This window comes from Limanda limanda, chromosome 5 (genome assembly GCF_963576545.1).
Source record: "Limanda limanda chromosome 5, fLimLim1.1, whole genome shotgun sequence".
Classification (NCBI taxonomy): domain Eukaryota; kingdom Metazoa; phylum Chordata; class Actinopteri; order Pleuronectiformes; family Pleuronectidae; genus Limanda; species Limanda limanda.
In genome coordinates, this window is record NC_083640.1 from 30,654,448 (window position 1) to 30,669,765 (window position 15,318).

The window sequence follows — 15,318 nt, forward strand, 5'->3', positions numbered from 1 at the left end:
ACAAGACTGACGGAAACTGGTTTAGTAGTTGGGACGAAAAGCATCAGTAGGTGACTGACTCCGGGAGATGGCAGTAATAATACCAAGTGGATGTCGGCAGTTAAATACTTCTCTGAAGAAGAAGAAGACGCAACAACATCGACAGCAGCAGAAGAATAGCTAACGCTACTCGCTGGTCAGAAGTATCGTCTTTCTCCACCGTGCTTGCGTGGCTTCAGATGTATATGGATCAACGTGTGTAATACAATGGGTAAGATTGAGTATAATTTTACATTCATTACAAAATGGCTTTCTTGTAGCCTTAGCTGCCGGTACATTCCTGCCGACAGTGTTCCAGGAACTGTAACTCTACAGGACATGTAGCCGTCGTGTGGACACAGTGTCAGGACAAGTTGATAAACAGCTTCATTCAGACCCAAGGCCACCGTAAGTACTCTCCAGGGGAGAAGACGAATGAAAACTTTTAACAAATCAATAAGAACACATCAAAAGACTTGATGTTAGCCAAGCATCACAGCAGCATCAGGTTGAACTAAAATGGTTGGTTAGTTAATTAGCAAAACATCATGCAAGGTGTTATTTCTTAATTATCTTCCATGTGTAAGGTAGTAACACATTTCTAAACTTTGAGAGTGATCTGCTTTTTATCATTGAATTTAGACGCATGGGTGATTTTACTTAAAAAAATACTGGAATACTAGCTTACTTAAATATTGATCGTAAAATGTGTCTGTTGCACTAACTGGTTGTAGTTTCCTGTAGTGATGAACAGAATGGTAAATGTATGTAGGCTAACTGCTTTTATCCAAAGTACGAACGATGTGTCTCTCATTTACCCATTCAGACAAACACTAGTAGTAGTGGGCTATCATGGAAGGCAGTGAGTATTCATCCTTTTTTTCCTCCACAGAGACCTGCAATTATGCCACAGCCCAGAATGATGCTGGTGGTGACTGGAGATGATTTTGGTTACTGTCCAAGGAGGAACCAGGGAATTGTGGACTGTTTCCAGGCTGGAGGCATTTCCAATGTATCGCTGCTGGTTAACACCACTGCTGCAAAAGAGGCAGCTGATCTAGCTAAACGGTAGTTTAGTTTGGCATATTGTATTGTATATGAAAATTCCTGACACACTTTAGATATGCTGAAAAATCACTTAGCATTACTACAAGCACCAGCTCTCATTTAGGGCTGCAACTAACCGTTTCAGATATCTACACTTTACCCCCGTTAAAACAGCTTGCCTTAGGCCTGCTGAATGTGCGTCTCTGTGACAGAGCTTCAGGCTTGGATCATGGATGTATCTGTTTGTCCGGAGGTGTGTCAGTCACTCACAGCAGAAGGTCTATTTCAGGCCATGGCAGACAATACTTGCACTTGACCACTGTTGTAGTCAGCGGGATGGGACCCCCTGTTGTCCCACAACAATTGCTTTAAATAATATATACTTTACAACTGTGATTGTATTATTAATATTTTAATGAGAATTTACCTTTAAATTTGGTCAACTCTAATTGTGTAGTGTCCTAAGTACCTACCTCCCCTTGACATAAATGCACTATTTATTTGAGCAAAGAAGAAATTAAAACCTAAAAAACATTTTTTTACACTGTTGAACAAGTTTTTCTTTTCTTATTTTTGAGTCAGACACAACATACCTATTGGCCTCCATGCCAACCTGTCAGAGGGCATTCCAGTATGTCAGAGTGTCCAGCAGGCGTCCACTCTGATAAACCACCATGGCTTCTTTCATGGGAAGATGGGCTTTCGTCAGGCCCTGGAGAGAGGTCAGCTCAGCATGAAACAGGTACTTTCTGCAAAACCCCAGTTTGTGACTGGCTTGAAGTAATCTAGATAAGGTCTATTGATGTATTCTGCTGCTGCTTTCATTCCCACTTCTTACCCTGTCTGTACTTACACAAACTTTGGTCAATGAGTACAATCTCCTGTGCATCTTACATTTTAAGAATCAGGCAAAGCAAGATCAAGACTAATGCTGAACTATAGATCAGTTAAAAAGACCTAGAAGACCAGCATTTATCTCCAACAATCAGCAAATAACCTTACAATATTAAGAACAAAGCTCTTCTGTTTCAGGAAGCCGGGGATCATGGGTTACATGTATATCCAAGGTTTTTCAGTTGAGTGAGCGGGACTAAGCAGTCAGAGCTCTAGTCAACACACGGAACATTGTTACTTTCTCTGGTTGGGAAACTCATGTTTTTATGATGTTTTGGCTTGACCATTTTGCGATCTGCATGATTGAATTCCCCTGCTACGATGATCACGCCGTCTGAGTGAGCTGTTAGCTGTTGTTGATGATGTCATGCAGCTTTTCAAGCGGTGAGCGAATGTATAAAGCCATTATTGTTATTAATGTAAGAACAGTCTGCATCTTACCGTGAGGAGCTCACTTCAATCGATCCTAAACTATTGAGCACTTGTAAATTGTTGAGATGGATTAATGATTGTTAAATCTGTAATGTTACTGTTGAACTCCAAGTAGGCCTCGGCTAGCTACTGCCTGTTTGCCGTTTTGACAGTTTTACTATAAAAACATTGACTAATGCATTCACACAATCTGTTACTTTTTGCCAGCTGTCCTTTACTGAATTTGGCTGCTGCAACTGTTTCTTTTTAGTCTGGATAATGTGTTACTTTTCTGAACATTGGATATTGTAAACATTTTCAATTAGTGACCCAATTAAAAGTACAAACACCAAAAAGGAGTCAAATATGTCTCCTTAAAGTCAAACGTAGCAAACATAGTCAGGCCAAAACAGGAATCGTGGTCCAGAATTCCAAGGTTTTTGTTTGCGTTTCACAAAGACGGAATTGCGACACATCTCCCTGTCCAACCCCACATGCTACGATAGCAACAGGTTTAGCCTGCCCGATTATGCCAGACTGACGGGCGGACTTGACCATTGCTGGTATCATTAGTGCCCTGAACATATTTTATACAGGAACGCTGTTGTTGGTGAAGGGCTTGATAGCTGAAGGCTCTGGCTTCTATTCCTATCAATGAGAGTAGGCTAAATAACAGATGCACTTCATAGACTGCTTTAGAATTAGTGAGAAGACAGTGTTTTGGTGGGAAACTGCAAATCATCATACAGCAAGTTCATGTAGCAAAACAACTTGTGTTAATTTAATGTTTGTTTCCGAGAAAAGAAGATGAAGAAGAATGTTTTCTCCATTACAGTAACTTCCAGGTGTGCGTTTCCTTCCCAGGTGGAGCTGGAATTGAGTGCCCAGGTCAGACAATTCAGGGAACTTACAGGTCACCTGCCACATCACATGGACGGACACCAGCACATCCATGTACTGCCAGGTAATAGAAGCTTGTTGGAAAAAAATCAAACCGTATTGTTTTCGTACACTCATCCACTGATAACCATTTACATGACAAGACAAGCTACATATTTCTCAGTGACTATTATACATTGAATGGGCATGTACGTGTAATCTGGGATTCATCAATACGTTCGTACCTAAATTTGAACTTCCTCAGACCATGGGTACGCATAAATGATGAAGGCCCGACTGTCCTTAATAATGTAACGACACATCCTTTTATCTAAATGCATAGTATATTAAAATTCCATTTATTTTAATAAAAATAGTAGATAGACAGCAATAATTTAACGAATTAATGAATTGACCAAATGTATTAAAAACAATGAAATGTATGCTTTTTCATCCTCATTATCTCTATAAAAACCTACTGGATTCATATTTATGTTTCTGGATAAACGGGCCGTCACTTCTTCTGCAGCAATAATCAGAATCAGAAGTATGTTATTGATCCTGGGGGGGAATTGTGTTTGTTCCAATAGCTCCATGCAAGATTAGAAAAATAAGCCTATAATATTTAAAAAATAGATAAAATAAAATATGTACAATATGTGCGCTCTGTATATTGAATGTTTATTATAAGCATGGATATGTCAGATATTGCTGGCATTGTAATAAGTGTTAAAACACTGTGTTTTCGATGATGTTATATCATGTCTGAATCGTTCCGGTCACTTTAACCCTAATGTCCTGACTGTGGGCGTTACGTCTGATGTGTGTATCAGGTTTAAACTTGTGTCTGATAAACTCTAGAGAATCAAACAAACACAAAGTAATTGTCAGTCCTGTATGTGTCCTTATAACTTGTGATCAGTGTTTATTGTTTAAGTGTAAAGTGAGCGCAGGTCAGGGGAGTGAGGAGGAAACAGACGCCGACAGAGACAGGACGAGCATCTGTTCTGATCCTGGAGCAGCGGTGATATAGTTATTCAATGGAGTCCATGTCCACTTTGTGATGCATCTAAGAGAAATGTCCACAGCTCTAGTGCTCAGCTCTATGCAGGACACAGCATTCATCGGTTCAGTTATTGCAGCCCAGGTTTAATTTAAACATCGTCACTCTGGAGGACACGTTACAGAAAAGTGTGTGTTTTGTGTCTTCTACCTTTGTCGCCTTCAACTTCTGCTCTTGTGAGTTTCTTGTGTTTTTTACTTTTTGGGGGCATCTCTTATAACTTCAACTGTTCAGCACACCGCTCTCTTCATGGCCAGTGGATTTCCTTATATGGAGAAATAGATGCATGGCAGCATGCTAATTGCAGAGTGTGGACAAGCATCTGTCGACTTAGAATGATTCTGATGAAGAACAAAATCGGCAGGCGTATAATTTATTTATAAAACAGTGCGTGGGATTCATACTCAAAGTGTTAGCGCACCTGAACGCAATGTTCGCTTTACAAATCATAGTCCACCTGGAAACGTTCGTACTTGGATCTGCCTCATACTTCGCCCACATTCAACCATAAAAGGGTCAATGCAAAGCACCTCATGAAAATTAAATGATGCTTCTGACCAATGGGTTTCCAGAGTGAGTCATGACAAAGTCACAGCATCAAGCGATGTGAAGAGGAAGTGAAACTTTCTGACACTGACATCGAGGTGTTTGTTAGTGAGGTGAAGGTGAAGAACGATTTTATGGGGCAGCAGTGATGTCACTAATAAAGAAAATACACTGATACTCTGCTGCTGCTGTGGATAACACACAGTGAGTGAGGGTGAGTACGATAGAAAGAACGGAGCCTAAAATAAAAAAAGGTCCAATTCAAAGGTGGAGGCAAAAATAATTTGTATCTCATGTTTGTACTTTAATCATCCAAAACTGCAGGATTATTAAATTCTGAGACAGCTGTGATGTCCTCATCTATAGAAATTAACTGAATCCTTATTATATGCTCATGTTTGTACTGGGATGGTTCGGTTCCATCGGTCGATCTGTGTGATACTGGATTCAGTTCAGCACAAACATCACAGGTCACAGATCAATAAAATCTATATTAGCTGATCGGACATCGCTGGACCCTCATGTAATGGAATCTAAACGTAATTTGCTGTAAGTTGTTTTCTATATTTTTCCATTAAAAGGTGTGTGTGGAACAGATATGTTGCTCAAGCACAACAAAAGCTGTTGGTCTTAATGTAAATGATGAATTGGATCAATAATCTGGCTTCAGTTCACCACCTCACGTCTGCGTCGCCACTTTCCCATCTCCAAAACCACAGAGAGTTAGAACATTTCTGCGCACATTTTAGTGAATGAGGCCCATTGAGCATAGGTCAGTATCTACAGTTGATGTTTTACATCGTATAAATAATATAAATGAAAAATGTGATCACAGTGCTGACTGTGACATGATTGTTGGTTTGAGTTTTTCAAATTTTTACATAACTGATTCTAGATTTTTTTATACAGAATAGAGGTCAGACTAGTGGGAGCTGACAAAACAGCTACAGTAACTCAGATAACACTCTTCACTGTGGTAAGAAGAGAGGCATCAGAATAACAACGTACAACCCATAGGTGGATGGTCTACAACAGCAGAGACTACGTCAGGCTCCACTCCTGTCAACATACTACAGAAATATGAGACCTTGTTCAGGCATAGTCTTAACATCAGTCCTAAGTGATCGAATCACTAGTGGTCAGTGGTAAGCTCAGGTCTGAACGCATCCTTGATGCGTCCTGAGATCCATCACTCAAACCACATATGTAGAGGGTTCGGTACACATGTGGACACATTGTTTTCGCTTTCTGAAAACAAATGCATCCTGGGCCTCATGGGGACTGCTAACTTAGCCGATGTCCTCTGAAAGTTGAATAATATTTTTAATCATTGCGTAACTTTTACACTTCTACACTCCAAGTAGCTCTGAGAAAATGTCTTGATTCCTTCTTCATCGCGATGCAGACGTTCTGCTTATGCATCGATCCAGAGACAGAGGATAATCGATTCATGTTTTCTACTACGTGCATTGTTTTTGGAGATGTCCCACCGCTGCAATATTATATCACCGCTGCTCCAGGATCAGAGAGACGCTCATTAAAGGTCCGGGCGTCCTGTGTCAGATTCTTTTGCGGAGTCTGTTTCCTCCTCACTCCTCCTCTGACGTGTGCTCGTGTTACACTTTAACAATAAACAGTTATTAGAACACGTATTGGACTGATGTTTACTTTCTGTTTGTTTGATTCTCTAGAGTTTATGAGACTCATGTTTAAACCTGCTACACAACACGAGACATGATGCACACAGTCAGGACATCAGGGTTTAAGTGACCGGAACGATCTGGAGTCATGATCCAATTCATAACTAAAAACAAGTGATTATGAGTTTGTGTGTGAAGAGCAACAGGTACGAGCAGACAAACACACACAGATGCAGACAGAAGTTCCTCCCGCAGATAACGACTTAACTCTGATAGTTAACTTGCAGAAGAAGTGACCCCCCCCCCGTTTATCCAGGATATATGAAAATATGAATTCAGAAGGTTTTTATAAAGAGCTGTTGTAAGTGTGATGATTAGGAAACATCAGAGGAGCAGAGTCACTTGTTCACCTGCGCAGAGTAATGTGCCTCAGTGCAGTGGCGCTGCTATTAGGGGCCAGGCGTTGATACGTTCTTGATACGGTAAAGGCTGTTATCAGAGTTTGTCCTTTTAAGCCTTAGGTGCAGACAGTACACAAGCCTAAACTGAATGAATGTCAATCAGTGTGGAGAGCACTGACCACCATCATTCACTTACTGTTGTAGCCTGATTTCTTAATAGAAAACCTTATTTTCTAAATTACGGCAAAATTGTAATAACAGTTACAGTCTATAGTTTTCTAAATATAAACGGGGTTCTGATTGCAATAATTTATGAAAAAGCAGGCATGGGCAGTAGTATATGAAATTGTGGATATGATACATGGAGATGCATCGTTGTGAATCAAATCATTCACTGCGGTTACATGTGTCCGATTGAAACCCGATTTCTGGCGTTGTCGGGTTTCAATCGAAGATCCATTTCATGTAACTCCACAAATCTAGATGTCTTGTGTCCGACTGAAGTCGGATGACCACCCCCAGATAAGTAGATCGGATTTGGCAGTATATCGGACAACGCGCGCATGTAACTCTGGAAGCTAGACAACAACTGGAGATGACGTCTTTGCGCATGCTTGAGATCCTGCCCCCCCCCCTCCCTCCCTCCCTCCCTGGCCGTGACCCGTTCACATTCGCAGTACTCCTAGAGTAAACATGCACAACATCATGTAGAGGGACGTAGCTTCACCTTGCTCTCCGTTCGTCATCTTTCTCGCATGCTGAGTTGAAGGCTGTTGTTGTTTTTTGTTGGTAGTCACCACTAGCTGTAATGAAAACAGCGCCACCTATCGTAGCGGGGTATGAAATGCTTTCGGACAAGAGTCGGATTTCTCAGTGCCATGTACCCTGAGATAGAGCAGTTAACCCCCCATGGATAGAGAAACCGGGCTTCAGACGAAATCGGGTTTATGCCATCATGTAAACGTAGTGAGTGACTGTTGAATCGTAATCTACCTGTTATAGTGAGGCTAGTCAAGATGCACACCTCTAACTTCTAGCCTGGCTTCAGGCCTCACTGAGCCAAGATTTGGAAAGCTAGCTCATTGCCTGCAGGTTCACCTCTATCGAATCTGCATACCATAAAACCTCCATTTTGGACAAAAAAAAACAAAACAAGGGTTGATGTTACTTCAAACTAAATTCTTTTAACCTGACAAAATAGATATACGACTGTCACTGCAGATTATTCAGATGGAACTGGCTGAAGGGGGCGATGACGCCCACACCCCATGCAACTATTGAACATGGCATCTCCTGCCTCTCCCCCTTCTCAGAGAGAGGTACTTCTCTTCAGGAGATATCACAGACCAAAGCCATAAAACCCACATTCCATTCTGAACTTAAAACTGCTAATTTTGTTGAATGTCTCAAGCAATGTGAGAATAATGTTCAAGCTTTCGATGATTCGTTGTTGATTGTTACCTAATTTATTTCTGGTAATTTGATTAAACTCCTACAGTGCTCAAAGAATTACTCAAAATTTAATTTAGAAATCTGAAATATTAATCTAATCTGCAACTAACTATACTAGTAACAATACTAGTAATGTTGTGTTTACTTCCCTTTGTCACAGTTGTGAGTTGTAATCTGTATCAATGTTATGGTAGTTGTAGAACTAACATCATGTTATATCATGGTATACTCACAATTGAATGCTCCCCTAAACGACAGTGTTATTTTCTTTCTGCCCTACATTATTTTGTTATTTGGTTTTCCATACAGCAAATGTTTTTTGGGTCATGGTGGAGATAGACCCTGCCCTTAATACATTAGGTTACAGAATTAAAGTATACAAAAGCATTAATTCTCTCCCAAAGTTAAAAGTCTTCAGTGTGACTGCCCCCAGGAACATGTCTGACCCCCTTCTCTTTTTCGCTCCCTCCAACTCTCTAGCTCGCGCCAACACAAACACGGTCATCATTGTAGGACACATCAGTATACTCAAACTGGGTAAAAACAACATCAGGACACATTTTAATGTTAGGTGTGAACACACGTTCTTATAGCTTTTTGTGATTTGATCTCTAAGGAGGGATGTTAATGCTAGGTCTGAACAGGGCCTGAGACTGCAGTGACACAAACTTCCCAACACTGGTCAGTTGAAGCCTGAAAAACATAGCCTCATCTAAATCAGGATTTCTGCTGAGGCTGCAAATGGTAGATTCCAAATCTGGAGTCAACAACATGAATTCATGGAGCCAACAGTCCAGACTGCTGCAGGCATAATGTTGTAGGGGATGTTTTCTTTATACATTGGGCCCTTAATACTAGATAATCATGGTCTATGTGAGTATTGTTGCTGACCATGTTCATCTCTTTATGACCACAGTTTCCCCCTTTAATGGCTACTTCTAGCAGGATTATACTCCATGTCACAAAGTTAAAGTCTCAAACGGGTTTCATGAACATGACAAGAGAGGTCAGTTGACCAGAACCAGATGTGAATCTAGTTGTACCTTTGTTATTTGGTTCAACAGTAGATTTTTAGCTTGATTTTGCAGGTGACAAATTTGCAGTGACGCAGTCATGGAGCAGAATCTTAGAGGAAAGTTTCCAACATCTTTGGGAAGAAATAGGATATCTTGTTCCTGATAAACAAGATGAGGGAGGTGATAAAAATGTTAATAGATGGCTATAATTCCCTGCTGATTGACTCATATCCTTTAAGTCTTGAATATGTAAAATGCTGGATGACCAGAAAGACAGAGGTTCTTATAATTGATCCTGGGAGGTTCACTGATAGTTAAGCCAACACTCATGTCCCCCAATCTTTAGATGTATGCATGTTTGCCAGTAATGAAGGAGTATTTTTTGACCCTGTTAAAAATAGTCTGTCAAACTAATAAATGATGTTGTTAGCAGTAGCTCCTTCCACATATCTCTACTATCTTGTGTGGGTCAGTTTATCATTGCCCAGGTGTTGTATTGTATGTTGCAGAGGTGCGTGAGGTGTTTGCACAGGTGCTGTCAGATTTCAGCATTCCATACACTCGTGTTCCAGTGGAGCCAGGTTTACACAGCTGCCCGTGGCTACCAGTGCACCTTCAAAGATTCTGTACACAGGTGGAGAAGGACGCCTTGGACTCCATCCCTGTCTTCACACGCTATGGAATCAGGTGTGTGTGTTTGTGTATGTGTTTGTGTGTGTGCAGCCAGAACGAAGAAACAATTTCTTTACACTAATATCCATACATATGCCATTTTCACCATATAAACACTTATTAAGTAAAGACAGACTGTCAATATCAGCTTTGTCAACAAAATTATCGATTACCTTGCAAATATTTGATGCTGATGTTGATGACTTGATGTCATTGCTGATGATGGGTTACAGCTAAATGTGATGCATCAATGATAAAACAGTACTATAAATAGCCAGACACGTATGTAATGGTTGTGCGTGATTGCTGTAACGCACAATGCATTGTTGATTGCTGTGCCTCCACTGCTTTATGTACATACTGGTGGAACAGGCAGAACTAATTATTTGCCAGTAGGTACAGTAATTAAAAAAGTGTCCATAACTGGTGAACTGTGGCAATGGAAAGGAGGCTGCTGCACATGCTTTTACAAAAGCTGAAATTTCTGTAGCTCGATCTATTTGTGCACACAGCTTTATTAATAATATTAATATAATGGTGTATAATTTAGTCTTTGAGTGTACCCAGTGATTTTCCTCTATAGTTTCTATAGATGTAAATCCAATGTAAATTCAAAATACTTTTAACATTTTCACTAACTTGTGTTGTATTAGGGCATAATATTGTTCACCAACAAAACTCTCATATTAAATGTGCATATTGACTTTATCTTGTCAATTACATCCACAATATGAAACAAAGCATGAAGCTCACAACCTGTTTCAAGCCTTTTATATCGATATGAACCACAATCATCAGTCAGAACTTCAGCCTGCTGGCGTTTTAAGTGGACTGATAATGATGCTCTTTAGTTTGTAAAGGTCGACAATTGTGAAAGTTTAGTGGGAATAGGATCTAAACTTCCTTGTTATACTTGTATGTGTATTACCATAGGTTGATCTATAACAGTACCTGTCAGTCAGCTGCTGTAGTGAGCAGATGGACTGATTCCTCTGCAGACTTTCTCAAGGTCTCTGTCTGACAAACACTTATCAGGGTCTAAACCTTTTGCATGTCCACAGGTGGCCAGATGTGTACCTGGGACTGACCACAATGGGTCAGAACATGTCTGTCCCCAACCTGCAGAGGGCCCTCAGCCATGCTTTGGCTGCCGGGCATTCAGGCACTCCCTCCAGCAGTGCATCAGGTTCAAATCAATCTGTGGTCACAGCAGAGCTCATGGTTCACCCAGGTTACCCCAGTCACCCAGAGGAAGGAGGCTGTGGAGAGGGTCCTGATGATTTCTCCCAGTCAGCTGACAGACAGCATGAGCTGAACGTACTTAGAGAACCATCCCTGCTGGCCCTCTATAGTCAGGAAAGAGTGCAGCTCTGTGCATTCAAAGACCTCTGACTACTGTTGTCTAAGAATCTAATATAAACGCTACACTACTGCAGAGAGCAAGTGGAAAACCTTATCTTCCAGGTTCTGTTCTAGTGTTAAAAAACACTTATTTCAGAGACAAATTGACATTTGCTAGAAATCGGCATAATCCTATAAATGTAATTTGCAGCATGTTTAATGAATACGGTTAAACCCCAAGGCAGTCCAAGGTTCACAGTAAGAAGCATATGGATTGAGAGCTATGAATTAAGTTGTCTCTCTAGTCTCTTCTCTTGTGAGAAAGCCAGTTCCCTAGTATAAAAAGTTGTTCACATTTTGTTGTCTTGATATTTCGGTTAGCTGATTTTACCTTCAATAGGAGACTGCACTGAGGTGGAGAAGTTACCCAGGGAGTACCATCAGCCATTTACAACCTCTGAGTAAATGTGACTCGAGCACAGAAGCACTTCCAAAACTAAACTTGCCTACAAAATGGAATGTATTGTTCTAAGGTGTTTGTTAAAGTTTGGATGTTTAAATGGTTTTGTATTTATATAGTGCTTTTCTAGTCTTGATGACCTCTCAAATCTCTTTACAGTACGGTTTTACATTCACACACACATTCATACAGTGCATCTATTAGCAGCACTTTGTGTTTCCATGAGGGGCAATTCGGGGTTCAGCATCTTGCCCAAGGACACTTCGGCATGCAGATGGGTCAGACTGGGGATCGAACTGCCGACCTTCAGGTTGGAGGACGAACGCTCTACCCCTCAGCCACTTTAAGACAAAGTTAGTTTTTTTATGCAAGCCATACCGAGTGCTGCTACACACTACTCTGATACAATTTATTGCACTACCTGCATGCCCTCAGTTGCACATATCAATGACAACTTTCTGTAGTGTGGTTGTGGCCATTATTATATGCTGTGCTTAGCCAATACAGGGTAGAAGTAAATGGCTGAGATCTGGGAACACAGTGGTACAATACGGTCCTTTGAGTATTCAAATAAGTCCAGGTAATATACAAATATGAGCAGTCAGATGATCAGGCATGCCGGTGAGACAACTTCATCATCCTTAATTTTATTGATCCATCATCTGCTTCATCCTTGACCTGCTTTACTCACTGTAGCTGTGAACACACAGTTCTTTGGGCAATGGTGGATTGTTAGAGAGGGGTACACTCACATAAAGTGGTTAAGTTAGATTTGAATAAACCCTTGGTTTGTGTTGACACATTGTCTGACCTCTCCATATTGATGCCACCATGTTTCTAGATCTCAGCTTTAACTTGGTGAGTAAACAGATATTATTATTGACTAATCAAAGTATACCCAAGTTGTAATACCCTGTAGTTTTCCTTTAAGTGAATTAGTATCTTATGTTGAGTTCCTGCTTGAAAATCCCATTCAAGACCTCCATTATTTCAGCTTTTTCCTAAGTTTTGAAAATTGCTCCATGTGTATGTTTTATAAAATTACAACACAGAACTCTATGGTCAGGTTTTAAGTATTGAATCTTAGTAAAAACTGGCTAACAAGGCCCCAGCAGTGTATTTAATTCTCGCATGTCTAACAGTTGAATCTATAATATTTGTGTGGTTTTTCTTTAAGGGTGAAGGGATGATTTCTAATGATCTGAGGTCTGTGCAGCACAAGTAGCGACAAACATCTTGTGTTTGACTAAGAAGGGAATGCTATTTTAACATTCACATTTAAAAATCACCTGTAACAGTATGTTTGTAATTTTTAGGGCCATTGTCTGTATATCTACAGTAGAATTGAATGTTTGATTGTTTCTTTCCTAACTTAATATTTTAATTCAATGATTGTTTTTTGTAATAGTTATTATGATTTAGAAATGATTTGAAAGAAATTTTATATTGTTTAAACAGAGAGATTGTATTTGTTTCTGGGCTGTGATGTGTTTCGAAACCCCATATTTATACATCTTGATGAATGCACTTTTTAAAATATCTCTTAAAAAATAATAAATTCCCGAAAGAATTATAATTCATTCAGCAAAATCACTGTTTACACTTGGGGTTACTGTTAGGAGCATGAGGAACACACGAAACAGTGTCACTCTTTGATTAGGTTTTTTTACTTTTGTTTTTACCAAGTTGTACCTCAACTTCATTTGGTTCACTGCGTGTACATCTCCCTGCTCTGGTGTCTATTTGTCTGACTGTAACAGTGGGAGATTGAGCCCAGCCCACATTCAAACAACCAGGACAGAGGATCCAGTGTGACCATAAATGATAGAGAACTCTCAACATACTGTATATATTTTTTCAAATATCTTTGTTGCTGTGGAGAAACACTTGACGAAGTGGTCTAATTGAAGGAAAAACCCTCTCTTTTTTTTATTCTTTATAAATAATGTTAAATTTCTATATTTGTGACTCAAAGTCAACCCATACGATGCTAGAGGATAGGACAGTTCAGACTTGTGCTATTAATACTGTTACACATTAGAACGTATTAGTGTTGATAAATTATTTGTGCAGCTTCTAAATGTATGTTATCATGTTAACACCATAACCTGTGGAGCCATCCATCCACATGGGTCTCACCTCATAGGGTGAGACTGTTTAGTGAGATCTACTGGTTAATATTATAAATTAAAAGCACATGCTTCCATACTGGATGGCTCATGATGAAAGTTTGACTCAAAAGTAATCATGTCAAGGCTCAAGTCAATATTGAATGTTTACTAATACATAAAATAATGGTGCTTCTCATGAAAGCCTGTACATGGAGCATGCTACCAAAAATAATGAAAAATGTACAATTGGTGTAAACATATGGGTTGTACTCCCACAATATCACTCTTGTTTAAGAAGTTGACCTTTTAAAAACAAAATGATATACAGTACAGGCTTAATGGTTCTTGTCAAGATATTTTTGAAGTTTCAGAAAGGAAATTATATCAAGGACCTAAAAAGTAATGTGGGATTTGAACAATAGTACAGGCTTTCATTTTCTGATCTATCCATCCATTATCTATAGCACTTAACCTTTGAGAGGGAATGGAGACAATACTTGTTTGTTTATACCTTGTTCTGTTCAGTGTTGCTCTTATTCTTGGACAGGTGAAGCAAACCGTGTTAAAGAGGGTTGGATTGTAGTGGGAATGCTGGTTGTAAGGTGTGACTGTGGTAAATGATTTGCATGGCTCCTGGGTCAGGAAGGAGAACTTTGCCTAGAGCTCCAGGGAAGTCATGACTGGCTCTGAACTAATTTCAATCTTTAGCAGAACATTAAACTTTCTTCTTAGTGGTTGACCCGCTCTATTTCCTGATCCACCGCCACACAATATTAAACTCACATTGGCTCATTACAAGTTCTTTGTTTAATAATCAAAGTCATACTACTGGAAATACATCTTAAATGTATTTGAATGTTCAAATTTGCAGCCAAAAGCCCTAATCTGGGCTCCACCCATTTGTATATATATACATATGGCAAACTGCAACACATTCAAACACACAATACTTTACATGGAAAATGTTAATATTGCCCAAAAGTATAGTAGTTGACTGAGAAAGTTTGTAAATCATTCTTTACCTTGGAAACTGGAAAAATCTAAACGCAAAGACCAATTACATACATTTTAATGGCTATCAGTTGAAGATCATGTTAGTCTAGCTGATATGCAGTATATAAAGCAAGAGGCTTTTGCTGGTGGTACACCATATTGAAAAGGATCAAAGCTGGAGGGAGAAAACAGATGTTTAGATTTGCTTCTGCAAAAACATGACCCTGATTTAGATTGCCGAGAAGAGGTATGAGCACTGAATACCAATATGTATTGTTAGCCAAATATGAAGTGACCGCTATCATATGCGATCTGGTGTATAATCAACTTATTAATTTGTGAAGCCTCTTGATGGGTATATATCAGTTCTGCTG

At 39.7% G+C, this 15,318-nt stretch overlaps 1 protein-coding gene across 2 annotated transcripts; it reads left to right on the plus strand.

Annotated features, from left to right (window-relative positions):
- Positions 1–82: 82 nt before the first annotated feature.
- ydjc (YdjC chitooligosaccharide deacetylase homolog) lies at positions 83–12,638 on the plus strand. Of its 2 annotated transcripts, none has more exons than XM_061071262.1 (6): positions 83–250; positions 911–1,086; positions 1,648–1,807; positions 3,235–3,334; positions 9,877–10,054; positions 11,101–12,638. In XM_061071262.1, the coding sequence occupies exons 2-6, from the start codon at positions 923–925 to the stop codon at positions 11,429–11,431; spliced, it is 933 nt and encodes a 310-aa protein (XP_060927245.1). In that variant the 5' UTR covers positions 83–250; positions 911–922; the 3' UTR covers positions 11,432–12,638. The 2 variants fall into 2 exon arrangements, with proteins under 2 accessions (XP_060927245.1, XP_060927246.1); XM_061071263.1 differs by lacking the exon at positions 83–250 and adding an exon at positions 335–426.
- Positions 12,639–15,318: the final 2,680 nt, after the last annotated feature.